Source organism: Rhinoderma darwinii, chromosome 8 (assembly GCF_050947455.1).
Source record: "Rhinoderma darwinii isolate aRhiDar2 chromosome 8, aRhiDar2.hap1, whole genome shotgun sequence".
NCBI lineage: Eukaryota > Metazoa > Chordata > Amphibia > Anura > Rhinodermatidae > Rhinoderma > Rhinoderma darwinii.
The window spans coordinates 108009026-108030419 of NC_134694.1; the positions used below are offsets into that span (position 1 = coordinate 108009026).

General features: G+C 43.0%; 1 protein-coding gene across 1 annotated transcript; it reads left to right on the top strand.

Moving 5' to 3' along the window:
* The first annotated feature begins 5721 nt into the window (after positions 1–5721).
* LOC142658849 (uncharacterized) lies at positions 5722–21027 on the top strand. Its single transcript, XM_075834457.1, has 13 exons — positions 5722–6689; positions 6762–6838; positions 7256–7352; positions 9526–9782; positions 13985–14148; positions 15142–15258; positions 16050–16112; positions 16195–16282; positions 16560–16642; positions 16737–16896; positions 18578–18683; positions 18908–19043; positions 19132–21027. The coding sequence occupies exons 1-13, from the start codon at positions 6591–6593 to the stop codon at positions 20061–20063; spliced, it is 2379 nt and encodes a 792-aa protein (XP_075690572.1). The 5' UTR covers positions 5722–6590; the 3' UTR covers positions 20064–21027.
* Positions 21028–21394: the final 367 nt, after the last annotated feature.

A 21394-nucleotide genomic window follows, 5' to 3' on the forward strand; every position in this document is an offset into this window, starting at 1 on the left:
CTAACAAAATAGCGCAGCATTCAGAATTATTTGTCCAGGAAACCATGACAGAAACCCGAGCAAACCTACTAAAGTCAATAGGTTCCGTCAAGTGCCGTTAGTGTCCGTCATGCAATGAATCCAGTGCTTCAGTTATTTTCGTTGTTCTGCAAGTGTGAACAGAGCGTTAAGCCGCTTTTACATGGCCGTATTACGTTTGCAACACCCGGTTTATCTGAATCGGATTTAGATCACCAAAGAAGCCTACAAATTGCGCCCTCAGAACCGGAGTCAGAGCATAAAAGAGGCCTATGTACACTGCATTTGAGGCTTCAGTCGAAGGTATACATCAAGATTATGTCCCAACATATACCTCTAATGGAAGCCTCCAACTTATGCCCTCTATATGTATGCAGTCGCATACATCGCCCATAGGACTTATTTATTAAAAAAAATGTCAAGCGACGGATTCAGTGCTTCCATTATTTTCGTTATTCTGCAAGTGTGAACAGAGCCTTAAGCCGCTTTCACATGGCCGTATTACGATCGCAACACCTGGTTTATCTCAACCGGATTTAGATCATCAGACAAGCCCAAAAAATGCTCCCTCAGGCCGCATTCAGACAGGCTCACTTCGGGTGCTTTTTTGTGCCCATATTACAAACGCAACACGTGGACCTCCCGCAGTTCATCATAACTGGAGTTAGAGCACAAAAGAAGCCTATGCACACTGTATTTGAGGCTTCCGTTGAAGGTATTGGTTCGAGAGTGTTTCCTAACGTATAAATGGAAGCCTCCAACATATGCCACTGTATAGGTATGCTGTGGCATACATCACCCATAGGACCTCATTATACCACGCAGTGTACGTTTTTTGGCGGGATGCCTTTCATACATTAAAAAAAAGGTATGCCGACTCATGCCAGCCCAATGTATGCCAAAATAACTCTTTTTTTGGCATACGTCAAGTTAATAAATCTCTATAGATACGTTCGCCATATTTGCCAGGACATTTCCTGGCACATGCCAAGTACGTTGTTAAAAATGTTATGTGAACAGAACCTTATACCTGGCCCTCTGCAAACCTTCTGGATTTGGTGCAGATTTTCCATCTGGATTTGCGGGCGGAAAATTTGAAGCGGAACTGTTGCAGGGAAGTGGATGAAATTTAAAAAGAAATGTATCGACATGCTGCTGAACATTTTCCACACAGAAATCAGGTGAAATTCGGAGCAAAACCTGCACGTAAAATGTGTGGAATTCTTCTGCAGAAATGGTGGGAAAAAACTCTGCACAACAAATACGCTACGCGTGTGGGTACCCTCGGCTTCCATCACGTGGCTTCTCGTTTTTGGCTTGTAAAAACACCAAGAATTTCAAGTGTTTTTACAAGCATTTTTGAAATGTGTTGTTATTTTTATGCAGGCAATTTTGAACATGCGGTTTTCTAATGGTAATTCATGGTTTTCAGGTATGGCTTTTTTTCAGGTGTTTTCCAACAGGCTTCTCTATGGGACTTGAAAAATGCCTGAAAAAAAAGGTAAGTATAAGCTTTTTTTCTGAGTTGCGATTTTTGCGGCGGAATCGCTGCCATTCCACCAGAAAAGTCGCAAAAACGTAGCTATTTGTAGCAGGCTTTGCATCCCCATTAAATTCACCCGTAACAGAAAAGCAACGAAAACACAGCATAAATTGACATGATGCGGATTTAAATTCTGCTCCACAGTTCAATTTATTAACGTTTACGCTGCATTTTTTTTCCGCAGCGTGGGCATGGGATTTACTAAATCTCATTCACTTTGCTGCTACTGTAAATGCTGCTGAATTTACGCACACAACTCTGTTGCAGAAATTCTGCACCGTTTAGGCTGGGTTCACACGAGCATGTTCGGTCCGTAATGGACGGAACGTATCTCGGCCGCAAGTCCCGGACCGAACACACTGCAGGGAGCCGGGCTCCTAGCATCATAGTTATGTTCGACGCTAGGAGTCCCTGCCTCGCTGCAGGACAACTGTCCCGTACTGTAATCATGTTTTCAGTACGGGACAGTAGTTCCACGGAGAGGCAGGGACTCCTAGCGTCGTACATAACTATGATGCTAGGAGCCCGGCTCCCTGCAGTGTGTTCGGTCCGGGACTTGCTGCCGAAATACGTTCTGTCCATTACGGACGTAATGTGCTCGTGTGAGTCCAGCCTTTCACTACGTGGGATCCCGGCCTTAGAGTAGCAGATTTTACTTTGGGCTGCTATTCTTATAAGAGGATTTTATATACTTTTCTATGACTGTCCGATAATCCAGAATTTTTAATAACCTATCAGGTCCCATTACTGTAAAAAACATGGGTGCTGTGTGAGAGTTTGGGGCTGTCACTTTCCAGGTTCGAGCACTTGAATGCGGATTCTCACAGTATCGCTGCACAGGAATCCATCCCAGTTCTTGCTCACTACTTAGGGAAGGTGAAAGGGCTTCTCCCAGCATGCAATGCAGCACAATTATTTGGCTCGGGTAATAGGTGAGTACCTTGGTTTGTGTTTGAGTAGATGGACTACAAGCTTTTATGGAAGATGCACGAGTTTTCAGAAATGCCCAATTGTAAGTACAATCCTGCTGCCGGTAATGCAAAAAGTGGCGTAACACGGGGAAGTTTCCCTATCAACCCGTCTCGTAAAATATTATATAACGATACAGAGGAAAAGCATGGCGGGGGGATTTACAAAGACTGGTGTAACTAAGATCAGGTGCTACTTAAACCCCCACAATTGGAGAGTATGATATGTTGTACTGTTCTTTTTATGTTTGTGTCGGGCCTTCGTAATTATGGTGTTCTCAAAACCTGTCCGCAATTACACCAGCTGGCATAATAGTGTAAACCTACTCCCAATGTTTCGTATTTGTCATGCAGCTATTGTCCTCTGTTATCAGTGGATTTCATCATATCAACACCTAATGCTTGTATGTATAACGGGGGAGAGTTATTAAAACTGGCGCACAGGACCAGTGGGGGTAGTTGCCCATGGCAACCAATCAGGTTCATGCTTTCGTTTTTGGAAAGCCCTTTTGAAAGTGAAAGAAGCGATCTGGTTGCTGTGGGCAACTACTTTGCTCTCTATTTGAATTAGTTTTGATAAATTTCCCTATGTTTATAGGTGATTGTGAATACTAAAATCTTACTGCAACTTGTACGTTGCGGCCCTATAAAACCAGATATGTGAAAAAGCTAATTTGATGCCTGAATAGTAAGGGTATGTTCACACGGTTATCAAAATACGGAGCTGTTTTTAAGGGAAAACCGCTCCTGATTCTCAGCCGTTTTGAATCAACTTGCGTCTTTCGCTGCATTTTTTTACGGCCGTTTTAGGAGCTGTTTTTCTATTGAGTGAATGAAGAACGGCTCAAGAAGTGACATTCTTTTTACGTGATGTTTTTTTGAAAATGAGGTGTAAAAAAACGCACCGTCGGAACAGAACGCCGTATTTCCCATTGAAATCTATTGGCAGATGTTTGTAGGCGGTCTGCCGTTTTTCGGGATGTTTAAAGCCTGAAAAATGGCTGAAAATAGCCCGTGTGAACATACCCTAACAGTTGTAGGTGTGTGGTGTTATCTGTGTTCACTCAAAGGGGGGGAAAATACTAATTACGTCACATCTACGAATCGGAGCATTCAGTCCATGCGACATATGATGCAATGCGAGTATAAGAATACGTTCACACATAGAAAGCGACACCACACATAAATCGCCACTTTATGGCTGTGGTTTAGGCCTTATTTACCCAAACGTGTTTCACGTCCATGATACTCGCGTGAAAATCACGCGTGTCGCACGGACCTATGTAAATCAATAGGGCCATTCAGACATTCCGTGTTTTCACGCAGCGTGTGTCCGCTGCGTGAAACTCACAGCATGTCCTATACTTTAGCGTTTTTTGCGCATCACGCACCTCAATGGGTGGGTGAAAATCACGCGCAGCACATGGAAGCACTTCCGTGATTCGCGCAACAGTTGTTCAAGAAATGAAGGGAAAAATAAAACCACCTCCATTTAATTTCAATTTCTAAACCTCAAAACCGCGTGTCATAAAGATGCCATATGCGCGAAAATCACGCAGCCACGCACCAAACACTGATGACACACGGAACCGCAGCGTGACATGTCAGAAGTTGTGGTGGGGGTCCGAGAACTGAGACCCCCACCAATCGCTAAAACAAAGCGGCAGAATCGCTCGTGTGAGCGCTCAGCCGCTTCGTTTCTGTTCAGCTTTTTCCGGAAAGCCGATGTATAGGCGTACGGGCTCAGACTTTCTATTGAGTCCGTACTCTGATACATTGATTTGAACAGACACGAAGCGGCTGAGCACTTGCACGAGCGATTCTGCAGCTTCATTTTAGCGATTGGTGGGGGTCTCAGTGCTCGGACCCCACCAATCCAAACTTCTGACACGTCACTATGACCTTAGATAGTTGTCGCCCGAATGATCGTTCGGCAGATAGCTATTCCTAACGAATGCCCCATACACACGCTCGGCTGAGCGTACGTGTGTTTACAATAGGGAGATGTTGAAGTTCAATATTCTCACAGTAAAGAAGACTTGTCACCTCTGCAGGTTGAACCTTTCTTTTTCCAGACGGATGGAGCGCCCCCTTGTTTTTTGAGGGGGTTTTACATGGAACAGGATCTCACTATATTTTTTTCTATGTGCCATTCATATATTTATATAAGTTAATCATGTCCCCCCTTAGTCGTCTTTTCTCAAGGCTAAATAGGTTTACTTATTTTAATCTTTCCTCATAACTTACATTCTCCATGCCCCTTATTAGCTTCGTTGCTCTTCTTTGTATTTATTCCAACTCCAGGGCATCCTTTCTATGAACTGGAGCCCAGAACTGATGTTAAAAATTAGGCTGCATGGAATTGTTCTTAGGCCTTGAGCACACAGCCATATTATGGAGTGGTAATACGCCACCCGTAGAAGTCTGTCGCCGCACTGTACCTCCAATTTTGGATGTATAAATCTGAAAGAAAAAGGGCCATATTTCACTTGAATATGTCATATTACCAATGTATTCTCCCGCAAGAGCACTGTTGCCCAGTGCTAGCAACGCCACTGCTCCTTAGTCATTGTTCACACACATTTATGCCGATGCAGTAACTTACTAACAACTACATGTTCAATTGTAATGAACAGTATTTTATAAAATCTCATTCACACAATACGGCTGTAATCTGATATTTTTTTTTCAATATAAATGGGGTAAGAATGCAGCCCAAAATCCGCAGACGTTGCAACGCAAAATTTTTTCAATAGAATCAGTTCTAAGAACTCATGAATACGATTTGTGAAGACTTGCTGCAACTGCTTTTTTATTCTCTATGTACAGCATGTCCTATCCATTGCGTGTTTTGTCCATTTTTTTTATTTTTTATTTTCTCTATTGACTTGATATAATAAAGGTAACAAGACCACATGTATAAATCATGATTGTGGGTTTCCATAGAGGCAGTTCTAAGAGCATTTCCGAGTGATCTATTGGGCAGCAAGTGAACCGTCCATTCTCGAAGTTTGTGTTGGAAGCAGGAAAACTGGGCAAATGTAAAAAAAACTGTGACTTTGAGAGAAGCCAAATTGTGATAAATAGAAGACTGGATCAATGCATCTCAAAAACAGCAGGTCTTGTGGGGTTTTCCTGGTATTCAGTGGTTAGTATCTACCAAAAGTGGTCCAATGGAGGGCAACAGGTGGACAGTTATGGGTACCCAAGACTCACTGATGTGCGTGGGGACTGAAGTGAAGCCTATCTGGTCCGATCCCACAGAAGAGCTACTCTAATACAGATCGCTGAAAAAGTTACTTCTTGCTATGGTAGGAAGGTTTAGGAACACACGGTACATCGCAGCTTGGGGCAGAAGTAGCCGCCAACTGGTTAGAGGGCCCACACTAACCACTCTCCACCTTTCAAGAGTGCCTGCAATGGGCACGTGAGCATCAGAACTGGACCATGGAGCAATAGCAGGTGACTTGGTCTGAGGAATCACTTTTTCTTTTGAATCATGTGGAAGGCTGTGTGTGTGTGCGTCACTTACCTGGGTAAGAGATGGTATCAGGATGCACTATGGGAAGAAAACAAGCCAGCGGAGGCAGTGTGATGCTCTGGGAAAACTTGTGTCCTGGCAGTCATGTGGATGTTACTTTAACATGTACCACCTACCTAAACATTGCTGTAGACCAAGAATGCCCCTTCATGGCAACGGTAATCCCTATTGGCAGTGGCCTCTTTAAGCGTAATGATGCCCCTGTCACGCTGAAAAAATTGTTCAAGGATAGCTTGAAGAACGTTACAAATTCCCCAGATCTCACTCTCCTCTTTAAATACTGAGGTACTCTTGGGTGGAAATCCTCTTTAGCCTGGCTTAAGATTTGAGAATTTTGTCAGTGGATCCCACTAATTCTGGCTGGATCCTCTAATGCCAATGGGGACAGTCTATCCCATTTATGCCATTGGGAGAAACCGGTTTGTCTGCTGACATCTATTATGTATATGACCTGCTTTTTTTATTCGTGCTGCTTTATGTTGTAGGACAAGATACCTGAGGAGGCCTCCCATTAGAAATCATGAGAGCGACGGGGCCTTCAGTTGTTATAATCCAACATTTAAAGTCCTTGGGAATTAAACTCCGCATGCCAAAGAAGACGGTCAGCCCAGATGTCCAGGTAAATTGTGGAATGAAGGGCATCAAAGTTCTATTAACTTTTGATATAATCATCAACTTTGGTCTATTCTAGAGGAAGACTTCCAGTGAGGGAATATTTGGGGTCCCACTGCAGTCCCTTCCACTCGGCAAAGACGGTGAGATCCCGCAGTAAGTATTTTTACCATTTGCTCAACTGTTTTTTCCAATAAAGGAACTCTCTGGCCAACACTATGTTATGTCAAGTGCATGACACAGGGATTCTGTGTGTCGTGCACCACAACCTCATGGCGACGGATCTGATGGTCATTTCCATCAAGATGATCCTCCCTGCCAGACAAGGAGCTTCATTGTTGTCTAGAGCTCGGCAACAATACCTAATTTAAGTGTAAATGTCTAAGAGTGAACATTAGTAGGTTGTAGGAGCCAAGATTTTACATGACTTGCCCATCACTTAGTAAATGTGAATTTCTTATTAGTTGTCTTTTTCATGGTCCATGCTATCTGTATATTCCATTCAAACTGTTTGAGTCTAAAATAATATAGTATTTTTATTATAAAGATCACATTCTTTTGTTCTACTCCCAGGTTTGTAGTTGACATCTGCCAGCACCTGAGTTGCCATTTGGGCACTGAAGGACTCTTCAGAAAATCAGGATCAGTAAATAGAATAAAAACCCTAAAGGTATTGACCCCTTTACTTTTATAGTGTATTGTTCTTGTGATTGTGCGATCAAAATGATTCCGTTACTGGGAGATTGGACTTCTCGACCTACCAGCATAGCTGAAGGCATTACATAGTGTATAATGGGAGGAAGGCTTTTGTAGACATCAGACATGTGCTCGCTATGGAGTAGGTTTTAAAATATGTCAAAATTCATTTGGGGACAACAGAAGGTAGAGGCGCATTATCCAATGTTGGAGATGCTCTGTGATAGACCTGGATGTATGGAGATGTAAAATATGAGAAACGCAATTGAGGCAGATGACGGCAGGCTGGTTTGCTGTCACGGACAAGGCCACAAGCGCTGCTTCCTAAAAGAGGGGTTGGTCTGGCACTAGGCCTAGTAGGCCGCAACTGTCTTGCTGGCTGTCCATGTGGGGAGGCTCCTGACACTACCCACCACTGCTAAACGACTTTCACATAATCATGGGAAGGCTCCTGCTCGTCATCCTCCTCTCGCTCTAGGACCACAGGCTCAAGCCCAATGATCTTCCACCAGAACACTGAACACAGCTTGGCGGGAATACCACCACTTAATTGGACAAGCATCACCCCCCCCCCCCTCCCCCATCATCAAGACTGTTCTGTTATGGCACAGCACTAATACTCGCCATACATTTTGATGCCAAACAATTTAGGTTTTATAACCATCGTTATATCTGTACAAAACAAACAGTCACAACGTTACAGTGTGCAACAGCAGCAGAATATATATGCAGGCCGGACTAGCCACATACTGTAAGAGCAGGAGGCCGGACAGGCTGCTTCTTCTGCACGGCGCCACCTAGGGCGATGAAAGAAGATAAAATATGCATTACGGAGCATATAAATAAGTATTGTAGCATATATACATATCGCACCTAAGCAATGCCATTACTGGCCAAATAAACTATAAAGTCCCATTTTAAGTGTCAATGCTATACGGTTATGAATTCTCAATCTTCAGACCGGTACAACGATGTCCATGTTGGACATACTCTTTAAGAACAATCCACACACGTGTATTGTTGCTTTTTAAACTGTTACTAGTGAATATATGCCTATGAGAACAGAATCCTTTAACAGAGAACCTATAAAAAAAAAATGATAAAAATAATCTGAACACTGCCTACGGAAAAGTCCTTATTTTTGGCGTTACCGTGTGGATTCTCAAGGTATTTAGCAGAAAACCATCCAGCAGCAACTTTTCCTGTCTTGAGTGAGTCAAGTGTGAGATTGTGTAAGGTTTGAGTGGTGAAAGATTTTCCTGCAAGAGAAGAAGAACTGGCGTCTTATGACCACAGAGGGTGATGATGACATGTGCCACAGTGACTATACGGATGCATGTAACATTCAGGGGAGGGTCCACGCTATACTGTAATGTCTCCACTGCCATGAAGTGTCTCAGGGAAGGGACATCTTCAAAGACCGTTCCTTGTAATAAGAAGCCTGTATGTTCAAAGTCACTTCTGTATTTTCTATATGCAAGCAGACTGGGCACTGCTACATAGTTATGTCCACGATGAACACATCTTGCCGGCGACTATTGGGAATTTCCTTGTCACTTGATATTGTGCTTCTTTTCATGTAGCGGTGACGTGATCATAGAGATCTGACGAGGGGAATTCCCTTTGCCTAGCTTGGCGACGCTACTGTAAAAAGTGGCTTCATTTGTATAATTCAGTAACTCCCCCAGGTCCCCTTAAATAGCAAAAAGGATGCAAAACAAAGATCAAAAAAATGTCAGTAAAAGTTCATAATCCAGCACTACTGCATTTACCCATACGTGGAAGTGAACGAGATGGACCACAATTGAACCCTTGAGTAGGGCCGGACATACCAGATCTGCGAGCTGTGCCATGGCACAGGAGCCTAGAGGGTAAGGGGGGCAGCTGTCGCCTTTAAAAGCCGCTTCCTATTTCTATTAGATTGCATATAAGGGGGGTGCTCTATGCTGGGCTATTCGGCTACTACAATACCGCCCCCTATGAAGAAGAATAATAAGAAAATGTTTCTATCTGACTGCGGTTGTTCTATAAATTATCACTTTGGTCCCTTTTCTCAGCTGGTGTGGGTCTACTATAATCTAATTCCCCCAGATGGCACCGTGCAATAGCTATGATAGGCCGCCTTCTGTTCTTTCTATGTGTTGCAGGCTCAGCTGGAGTGTGGGGAGAGCGGCCTGTCCTCTGCTCAGCCCAGTGATGTGGCTGCATTGCTAAAACAGTTTTTCCGAGAACTTCCCCATCCTCTTCTAACACCAGAACTACAGGATCCTCTATGTCAGATACAGCAGTCGCTCCCTAAGGAGGAAAAGATTTCTGCCACTGCCGTGGTAACCTGCCTGCTTCCTGCTATTCATATGGAGACTCTGAGATACTTCTGCACTTTCCTTCAAAGGGTGGCTTCAAGGTAAGGAATGTAGTAACCCATTGTCACCACAAGAGGGAGTCTTAAAACTGTGTAAGTACATCTCTGAGGCCCTGTTCACACAGAGTTCTTTTTTTTTTTTTTTTTTTTTTGCAGCCAGAAAAATCGGCCTCAAAATTCCTTCAGGAATTTTGAGGCAGATTTTGACCTGACTGCAGACTCTTGCCGCAATTTTCATGGCGTTTTTCGCCTGCGGCAATTGAGCGCCGCAGACAAAACACCGTAAAAAACGCTTTCTCTGCCTCCCATTGATTTCAATAATAGGTCAGAGGCGGAACCGCGGCAAGAAAAAGCATGCCGCTTTTTGTTTACCGCGAATCTATAAAAAAACGCTGTGGAAAAAAAAAAACACCTCCGCCTCCCATTGAAGTCAATGGGAAGCGGTTTCGGATGTTTTTTACCGCACAGTTTCTGCGTTAAAATCGGCGTCCAGAAACTGGGCCTAAAGTAGGTTTTCGGCCATCGGTCAAATTTAAAGGAATACGCTCGGCAAAATGTATACATTGTGTAATGCCTAGTGCAGGACCTGTGGGGGCGGTACATGACACTGGGAATCTCTTTAGATCGCTGTATGGCAAAAGTGTCAGATGAGGAAGAAATATTTCCCCTTATGCCATGTCCATTTATATAGGACACACCCCAAATAGTGCATATGACCCATTCATTACACCCCAAAATAGACCCTAGATCCCCTAAACAAATGTAGACCCCTAATTAGTGCTCAGTGCCTATTCCCACAGTCCTTCACTCCCAGGTTCTGCTATATGGGGAAAGGTTAGCATGTTTTGAGGGTGCGGCCCATCTGGGAGATTTGCCTGCTCTTTCGGAAGATCTTCCTCTTTTTCTGGGAGTCTCTCCGACATCCTTGGAGATGTGGCAAGTATGTTATATGGGAGCTTATTACAGATACAGGACATTGCCATATAGGAAGTGCAGATACTACGTATATATTATTAGACATCTAGGGAAGGCATAAAATAGAATAAATAATCACTCTCCTCAACTCTCTCTGGGTGACAATCATCACCAAGAAATAGTACACAATCAAAAAAATTTACTGAGACGAATACGCTGGGAACGCTCCTAATGTATACACCAAACGAATCCATAAACTTGTACGGCTTTAAGTTATCACTATAAGATCAGTGGGGGTCAGGCAGCTGATTGGTGCGGTGTCGCATCCCCACCGATCATGTACTGATGACCTATCCTGTGGATAGGTCACAGTTGTCTGTGCCTGGACAACCCCAAAATGTATGTATTCATTCCTCACGGTTTTTCAGATCTCTGCTTGTCGTTATTCAGTATGAACATTGATTGTTTACTTCCAGTGGCTAAAATGCTGTCCATGGTCATGTGATGGACACAAAGGTGCTGGGATCATTGGAAGACACAACTCTGATACACATACTGTAACTGTAATGAGCCGTGCACCTGTGTGTCCATCACATGACCATGGACAGTATTTTATCCACGGGAAGTAAAGCAGAGATCTTGAAACCCGTGAGGCATTAATACAGAGCATATAATGGAAAACTTTTAATATAAGTTTTAATTAAGAAAAAAAAAAAAAAACCTTGCTGAAACAGCAAACCCCTTTAACAATTTCGAAAAGCATAGTTGACTACAACATTGTGGAACTTGTTCCAACTTTATATATAAGACCCCGGCCAATCCCCGCCTACACACCCGGTTTAGCCCACATAGTACGATGCTCCCATAGTGCCTACCCACAATAAAATATCCCAGTAGAACCCGCCCCACACCGTATAATGCGACTATAGCTGCCCCCACACCGTGTAATACTCCATAGTGCCTCCCCCAAAGTATGCCAAATAGATGCCCCCACACTATATAATTCCCACACAGATGCTCCCATACTGTATAATGCCCACACAGGTGCCCCCATACAGTATAGTGCCACAATGCCCTGTATATAGTGCCCACATAGATGGTGCTACAGTACCAGTGCCCATGTAGATAGCGCCACCCCCCCCCCCTGTAGATAGCTCCATTCGGGCTCCCACTAGGAACTAAATCCCCAGCCAGAGCGTTTACCACGCTGTGGCCGGGGATTACGCTCTAGGAGGAGCCCCTGTCCCTGTCGATATATGGATCGTGACGCCGGGGGATTCCCAGGCCAGAGCATCAGCAACGCTCTGGCCAGGAATTACTCTCCAGGAGGAGCCCCTAACGTCACTGTCCATATATGGACAGTGATGTTAGGGGCTTTAATTTGTCGGAATCCCCAGGAGGAGCCACGGACGTGACTGTCCATATTAGGACAGCGATGTCAGGGGCTTTTCCAAGACAGGAGTCCCCGGCCAGAGAGCCTGCGCTGCTCTGGCCCAGGACTCCATAGTTGAATGCTGAAGCAAGGAGCTGACTGTTTCCTGCTTCAGCATTGGATTCAACTGTATCTGCGTCCCCCTCTGCTCATCTATATAAAAAATATATCATGAGGAAGACTTCTGTATTGACCTTTTGAAATATTTACGCATAGTTATTAGGTCACTCCTCAGCTGTCTTTTTCTTCAACCTTTATTAGTACTGTAGTTCACCCATTCCATTTATTACTTTACTTTATTTGCCCGCCTTTGAACCCACTCTACTACCGTGTTTCCCCGATAGTAAGACACCCCCGATTGTAAGACGTATCGGGGGTTTCAGGGGGGTCGGCTAATATAAGCCGTACCCCGAAAGTAAGACATATGTCTTACTTTCGGGGAAACACGGGGGTATTGCCGCCTCCTGCCCACTTCCACTCCCACTTAACGCCGAAGGACGGATATATCCGTCCTCAGCAGCTGCTAGTTCGCGCCGGAGGACGGATATATCCGTCCTGTGATAGCGCGGGTACTGAGACTGTACCCACGCGATCAGCGGCAGGAGCACGGCTGTTATACACAGCCTGGCTCCTGCTGCAACTGCCGGAATCGAAGCGCGCGCCGATTCCGGCAGTTTAACCCATTAAATGCCGCTGTCAATAGTGACAGCGGCATTTAATGTGTTTGACAGAGGGGGGAGCTCCCTCTGTCACCCGATCGGCGCCCCCGCAAACAAATCGCGGGTCGCCGTCGGGTTTCCATGACAGCCGGGGGTCTAACAAAGACCCCCAGGTCTGCCTTCAGCATCTGCCTGTTAGGCGATGCCGGAGGCATGACCTAATAGGTTGCCTGTCAGTTTTACACTGACAGGCAATAATGCTTCGGTATACTAAGTATACCAAAGCATTATATATGCGATCGGCACATCGCATAGTGAAGTCCCCTGGTGGGACTAAAAAAAAAAAATGTAAAACAGTTAAATAAAGTTTGTGAAAAAAAAAATAAAAAAAAAAAAAAATATTTTTTTGCCAATGTAAGACATACCCCGAAAGTAAGACATAGTGGGGCTTTTGGGGATAAAAAGAAAGTAAGACACTGTCTTACTTTCGGGGAAACACGGTATGTCTTTCTTGTGCACTGGTGCCTAAATCTGTACACAATATTCCAGGTGCAGTCTGACTAGTGATTTATAAAGTGGTAGAACTATGTTCTCGTCATGTGCATCTATGCTCCTTTTGATGCACCCCTTGTTCATCTTTGCCTTGGTGGCAGCTTCCTGACGCTAGTTAGTAGTTAAGTTTACGGTCAACTAAAATTCTGAAGTTCTTTTCCATGTCAGTTTAACCAAGTCTCTTCCCATCAAGTATGTAATTATGACATGCTTTTTTTTTTTTCTTTTACCAAGTGCATAACCTTCTATTTATTAATGTTAAACCTCATTTGCTACTTCTCTGCCCAAGCCTCCAACTTATCCAGATCCATTTGTAACATTATATTGTCCTTTTTCGCCTTAATTACTTTACACTGTTTACTAAAATCTGCAAAAATTTCTATTATATTGTGCAATCCCTCTACAGTGTCATTGATAAATATATTAAATAGAATAGAGCCCAAAACAGACCACTCTGGTACCCCACTAATAACTATATGTAATCTGTAAAGGGCGCCCCAACTATTATGTGCCATATGTAGTACTGGTGTCCTTTTGTGTGGCAGAGACCATTCCGCCCCCTTCAGGTACTATAGCCCGGGAGTGGCTGCAATTTCTGCGCCCATATATTTAGAATTGTGACAATTAGTGTTGCTCTGGTCCAAGCATGCTAAATGTACAATGTATTTCTGAATTTTCTCTCATAGGTCTAATGAGAACAAAATGGATTCTGGGAATCTGGCCGTAGTTTTAGCCCCAAGTTTGTTCTCGAACAGTAACTTGGCCGACAAACTGACACTCGCCACAGAGAAACAGCTACAACTTCAGGCATCTGCCATCCAGAGTCTCATTGACAATGCACAGGACATAGGTACCAGGACATAGGTGACCACACGCAGGTCAACTGATTGAGAACATACATCACCATTGTTCTTGGTTATTTCTACAATTTATTCTTTTTATACGAAATGTCACTCGTATCTACTGAACAGCTTCTGGGAGACACATTGTTTAAACGAGTAACTGAGACCAAACTAGGAGTTTTCACAATCCTTTAAGAAGCACTGCTCAGTTTCCATGGTTACCAGCTGCCCCTAATTTGTGTTAACACTGTTTGGACGCCTTGTCATTTTTGTAACCAATTTCCTATAGTTTTGCCTACTGCAGCTTTTATACACATGTATCCATGGTAACAGACTACAAACAGACCGCGTATAGTCTGCAGTCATACCGCAATCTATCTGTTCCCTACTTTCTCTTGCATACATTCAGCAGGTTAGCAAGAAGGAGGGGACATATAAAACGGAGGATAACTGCATGAACTGGCTACACGAGGTTTGTTTGTAGTCTGTTACCATGGAGATGCATATGTCTGCATAGGAGCTTTAGATACAATAGGAAATATTTAATTCAAGACCAATTGGAAAGTTTAATTTTCCATTTTAGATACATTGTGACAACAAAATTTGTTTGCGAAGGTGGACGTTGCCTTTTAAAGTGACCATACACGAGACCATTTGCCCCCTGATCCAACAAACTATCAGATGCTGCTTACAGCCTTTCTTGAATGTATTCTTTATGTACATTGATCTTAAACCCTTTGCTGTTCAGATTTTTCTGTTAGATTTAGAAACGAGCAGAACTCCTTTTCCTGTCTCTCTCTACCATGAGAGGGGTAGACTCCATTTTTAAAGTTTATTTTTAAGTAATTCACTGAATTACTTTGATAGAGGATTTGCATTACAGTACACTCCCTTTGGTTTATCTCCTGCAGTAAGGCAGTTACTCTATATCTTGTTGGTGGTCTTGGAGGTACGGATCCTCTAGTATCCAATTTTCTACATAAGTCTCTCTTTATCGGCAGGGCAGCTCCCCTCATTTATCGGGGAAAAGATTTCTGTTCCTTGTGATTTGGTTGAAGAGGACTCTGTGACACACAACTCAGAGGGCCTTCGCAGGAGACGCAGACGTAGTATGAGCGGTACGGTAAAAAATAGAAATGTTATGTTCCAGAAAATTGCATTCAACCGTTGTTGTGCACAGTACATCAATAGGTTATTTGTTAATAAAAAATAGATGGTGGCCAGTGATTGGCTACAAAGTTGCCCTTGAAGGGCTGTCTTCTGCTTTTTTGGGGTCAAATTTTGTGTCAGACCCTGTGGTAACCGAAGGATCCTCTTGTGAGCCAGTCCAACCCAGTGAACAGTGATGATCCATCAAGAAATAGGGCTTAAGATATTTTTGTTGTAAGGGAAATATTTCTGTCATTTTTATAGTTCTTTTTAGAGACCGATTATAGGGTGCCCTGGGGCCTCCAACACCTTGGGGACCTAGGTCCCCTTCACCACCCAACCTTCCGTGAAAGCAATTCAATGATGCTAACGAGCCAAGAAGAGGTGGTCAATACTTTTTTAAAGTCTAGGAAAGTCGCTGGCTTAACTGTCTCCATAACTCCCATAGACATCAGTGGAAAATGGCCACATGCATCCTATATGTGGCTGCAATAGGGTGGTCAGGTGGAGTCCAGGTCCCTGAGTTGAGACTGATCATATAATAAGTGTCTGAGATCTGGTTTCTGGCATAACATTTGGCCAAGCATGCATGTATATGGGAGTGTCAAGAAAAATACCTGTCGGCCGGACGAGCGTTTCTTCGACCGCTTTTTAAAGTGTATGGGCACCCTAAGAATGTTTTGTGTTGAAGTACAGTAAACCCCAAATGACACAATCTCCTGTGATCATATCTGCTTTAATGTATGTCTATTGCTTCAAGGAATGGTCAATGAGGCTTTAAGTAAGCTGAAGTCTGGCCTTGGTCCTTCCAATGATAAAGCAGGTGAGAAAATGCTGTTGATAATATACAATAAGATTTGCCTCCATTTGAGAACCTACTAATGACCAATGTTTGCTTTGGGCAGAAGAAATGGAGCTTCCACAAAGAAACAAGACAAAGCGTAAAGCTTCAGAGGATTCTGGATGTGGAGAGCAGTTTATAGCCAAGAAACGGTATATATTTATATAGTTAGTGAGTTTGAAAAAATATTTGTCTGTCGTGTTCAACCTACTATTTCCTTGATTTGTTGACTTCGAGGTTGAGTGATCCCACTATGAAGTGGTCTCACTCATTCTGATTCCATAACTCCTTTCAAACAAGTGACCATGGATGGAAGGCCATCTCGCCGTCGACTGTAGAGACCAGGATCTGCTTATTCTTTAAATCATGTTGAGCTATACAGTAGATGTCTTTAAACCTCTTAGTGGGTATGTATATTTTTCTCTGTAGAAAATCCTTAATTGAGGTTGTAGATGGCAACTTATCCAATGAAGAATCAAGTGAGCCAATTGGAGCACCCTCTTCATTCCAAGGTTGGTAGTAAAGACTGTTCCTAGCACCGCTACCTTGGACTTCTTGCTTTAGAAAACCATGTCATAGACCTGTTTTGTAACTCTCTTTCCTTAGATGACTCTGGAGGTGTTGAAGTGTTTTCTGACTTTTCACTGAGCCCTGGTAACTTTTTAGAACTAAGTTCTGGATCCCCCGCCATTCCAGCAACTCCGGATCACTCCTCACGAGGACAGAAAGTAAGAACTAAAAGACGAAATAGCAAACGAGGAAAGAGGTAAGTCATTCATTGAATTTAAAGGGATTGTCCGGATTAGAAAAACATAACTGCTCTCTTTCAAAAAACGGCACCACACCTGTCTGTAGATTGTGTCTGGTATTGAAGCTCGGCTCCTTTCACTTCAATTGAGACACATGGGCAAGTGTGGTGCTGTTTCTAGAAGAAATCAGCTATGTTCTTCTAATCCTAGACAACTTCTTGTATGTTTCATGTGTGCACTGCTGCTGTTCTTGTCCAATTAATTAAAAAACTAAAATTGCCGGTAAATAATAAAAAAAATATATAGATTTTTCTCCTGATAATACCGTACAACACTATCCCTGCCTTAGTACTGAACATAGTCATGGTCAAGTGGCCACCAGAGAGGACGTGTAGTATTACGTGATTCCTATTCAAATGAATGGTTGCAAAAGTTTCTCCACTGTCTCATAGATAGGCAGGTCCCAAGCAGGGGACTTCTTCTATCGTGTCAATATAGAGCATATGGACGGGGGTTGCTCAGACGAGACACATCTTTATGGAATCTAGTTATACACTCTTTAACATTTAACATTGAACTAGATATTCCAAACATCTTGATTTATTCAGTATCGAGTATAAGCGCCACGTGCAGAAATACACGCCTTGGCATGCTATCAATGAGGTTAATAATGGTTGTCTGAGGAATGTTATGCCACGATGAATGCACCTCGGCACGCAAATCGGCAAGGTTAGCTGCTGGCAGCTCCCTTTGCAATTGCCAACCAATGATGTCCCAGATGTGCTCGATGGGAGACTATGCAGGCCATGGTAGCACGTTTAGGAGCATGCAGGCTGCTCACAGTAGCACGAGCAACATGCGGCCTGGCGTTGTCCTGTTGAAAAACTGCTTCTGGGACGCTTTGGAGAAATGTCCGTATCACTGGTTCCACGACCAAATCAATGTAATGCCGAGCTGTTAGTGTACCTGAAATGAAGACTAGAGGGGTTCAGCTACCGTACATTATGCCACACCATAATTCCGGGAGTAGGACCACTGTGACGTTCCCTTGTGGAGGCATCTTCATGGCGTTGCCCACGTGGTCTCCAGACCAATCTCTGGCTATCATTGCGTCCGAGACAAAAGCAGGACTCCTCACTGAAGAGGATAGTCATCCATTGCTGTCTTGCTGTGCACCATGATAACCTTTGAGAGCGGTGGATTGTGGTCAATGGAACACCTGTAGCTGGATGTCTGGCACGTAGACTTTGGTCATGCACACGCCTTCTGGTGGTTTTTATGTCAACACTGGTTGCTGTCCTAGGCTTGGTATGTGCGACACCACTTGATCAGATTTTTGAGGTTTCATGTGGCCTAAACTTTTCTTTTAATCTGGCTTTTATGTCCCCTACATGCCACAGATTGGAGTGAGGTGCTTGAAAATTGCTTGATTATTTGCAGATCTTGGTGACACCTGATACTTCCTCGATTTGCATAACCTTAAGGCTAGTCCTTGGTGTTGCACATCCAATGTTGGGAAGTAAATATGCTACGTGATTTTCAAGCTTGTTTTGAATAGTTCAGATGAAGATGTTTGGGGCAGCATATGGCACTAATGTCTACAGTTTTGGGAAATTAAGGTTTTGTTTTTTTTTTTCTTTTCTACACTATCCTCATTCTGCGGTTTTGGTCATTTAAAGATAAATGTTCTCCTTACAGGATGCCATCTGGTCAGATCTCCACTTCTCCTGCCCAGCTGGACAGAAAGGAAAAGGTCCGTAACTCTTTGAGACTCTTTCATCGACCACGAGCAGCCAAGCAGCCGGTACTAATTAACCCAATAGTGGAAAATGTTAATAATTACATTGTATATTTATGAATTGTATCTCTGAATTTCAGTATAGAACATATTGTGAGTTCTGATAAATATCTCCAGCAAATAAAGTAACGTGGAGGTTCAGCTCTCTTTAAGGGTGTCCTCGATTTTATACATATGTTTCTCTATAGTAAATCTTCCTTGGCTCTGCCTTTTTTTTCTCTCTTGTGTAGACTCCTGAGGGCAAAAGCATGGAACCAAGTGGCTGGAATATAATGAAGAGGATGGTTTCTGAAGCCTTGGAGGGTCCCATTTTTAATGGAAGAGATTTTCGAATGAACACTCTTTCTCTAAAAGGATCAAATTCTGGTAGGTTCCCAAGGCCTTGTCTAATGTACTGTCGACACATATTCCATTAGAGGGTTTTGTGCTTTTATCTATGTCCTTTTTATTTCAGGTAATACTGCCGATGCCAAAACTTCATCTACCCAAAATCCATCTTCTCCTCCTTCGCTGAGGTCCTCTCCTTGGAAGTCGTCAGATGTAAACAGTGAAGACCTGGATGAAATACATTCTGGAAAGCACCGTAGAGCATTACGTCGTTCACTTAGCATGCCGGAAAAAGTGGGTGATTGTGCCAATTCTGAAGGGGATCAAGAGATGATGAACAGGAATAGTTTAACCCCAAGTAAGGAACATAGAATAGAAGACAAAGAGCTTAAATACTTGGAAGAAAAAAAACCTATGTTCAACAATGATCGACTCCCTTTGGACTGTTTAATTTCAGGAAAACCTCACTCGATACAAAGCCAAGTCTCTGTGGCAGAACTTGGCTGTTTCCAGCCTACTGAGACATTAAGACCTATTGGTCACACATCCCAGTATCGAAGTGTACGAAAATTGGTCCTTAGCTTTCCTTGGGCCTCTAGCTCTACAGAAGTGGATCCTCAGTTGAAAGATTGGGAACAATTGACCACACACACCATTAAACGCAAGGGGGCACGAAGGTTTGGTCGTTCACTTAGTCAGGAGAGTGGATTGAGATCAAATGAAGAGCGTTGTTTACTTAAGAAAACAGATGAGCGTTTAAAAGACAACACTAATACCCTAAAAACTTTAATTGGCCGAAACAGCCAAGTCTTCGTCAGTCGTAAGAACATAACCTTGAGCAACTTGGGATCCCGTAGTCTGGATAGTGAATGCCAAACATCTGTTGATACATTGCCATTGAATATGCAAAGCCCAGGTTTGGACGACCTCCTAAAACTGGACAAGGACACCTTGATTTTTAAGGATATGGTTGAGGGGGAAATGCATGGCTACAGAGGTTCCTTTGATTGCCCTCTTCCCGAGAGGTTGGAACCCATTAGTGACATCGTGGAATTGTAAAGCTGGTCAACGATATATGATGATTGTCGGACAATTATGACTCCCACCACCATAAATTTGTGCGTAAAGATCAGCTGCTTTAGCATATTCTTTGAATTGGGGAGTGAGAAAAGTGGTTGCCATACACGTCTGATATCACTTATGCTTGGGCCAATAAAAGATCAAATCAAATCTTTCTTTTCCCTTACGAACTAACTAACGATAAAAATGGCTGACCATTATCTAAAATCCATGCCCAGCTTTGGTAGAACTCCACCATTCGCTCAAACTCTGGGAAAATTTTGAAATGAAAGAACTTGCTCCTTGAGTACTGCCGTGTATGGTTGGTTAAATGTCATAGTCGATTATGTAAATTGCCTTTTTAATGCAAGTTTTTGCTTTTAATTAATCTATTGCATACATTATTTATTACACATTTCAGTAGTGCACACATTCAACGACTGCTATTGTTATGTATCATTCTTAAAGGAGCACTCGTGGAAAGAAAAAAACTATACGTAGTACGGCCAGAGGCATGATACGGTTCTCTTTTTGATGTCCTTTATTCCAGAGGGATGTCACCACCCGATTCGGCTGTGCACTAGGCTTTTTTGGAGTGTTCCTTTAAGAAGTTCAGTGTTTACCACAAATACATTCCTCCTGCACACAGTGGGATATCAGTCATTTTTTAGAAGAGTGATTCAATTAATTCCGGCATGCCACATTCATATGAATATCCTTCTTGAGGTATAAGACAGATTGTGCCTCATGCCTCAATAATATTACTGGGTTTGGTGATTTAAAATGTGTTCAACTTGACCGTACTTACCCAGTCCTTTGCAATTGTGACCACTTGAAGACCTTTCAAGATAACACATGTATTTAAGTCCTATCGCTTACATAGTGATTGACATTTTTGTTTGACAACTTTTGTGTTTTACGTTGACGTCACTTTTTTTATACTTTGTTTTTGTACTTTTTTGTGTTTTTGAGATTGCTATCGATGTTATTAACTGACAATAAATAATTTCTATTTTACCTCTAACCTGTCAATGAATTCCTAATAGAATTTGCAGAATTACCGGCTTGCCTATTGCTTATTTTCATGACTCGCATTGATATGTACACTCGCTGCAACTTAATTATTTTAATTGGACTTTAATTAATTCACCCACTTTCTATAATCCATTTTGCAGCTTTCATTTTTTCTACTATCCTCATCGCATTTATTGCTGAGTACCATTCTCCTTTTTTGCATCCGAGACCCTCCACCTCCTATGGACAATTTGGCTGGTGCTAACCTCGCTCTCTCCAATCAGGGAGTAGAGGAGGGGTGCACAGGAGAGGCTGGC

Coding starts and splice junctions, on each gene's coding strand:
- LOC142658849 (XM_075834457.1), top strand. CDS start 6,591: ATGAGAGCGACGGGGCCTTCAGTTGTTATAATCCAACATTTAAAGTCC. Junction 6,839..7,255: donor AAAGACGGTGAGATCCCGCA/GTAAGTATTTTT, acceptor TTCTACTCCCAG/GTTTGTAGTTGACATCTGCC. Junction 16,113..16,194: donor TCCTTCCAATGATAAAGCAG/GTGAGAAAATGC, acceptor TGCTTTGGGCAG/AAGAAATGGAGCTTCCACAA.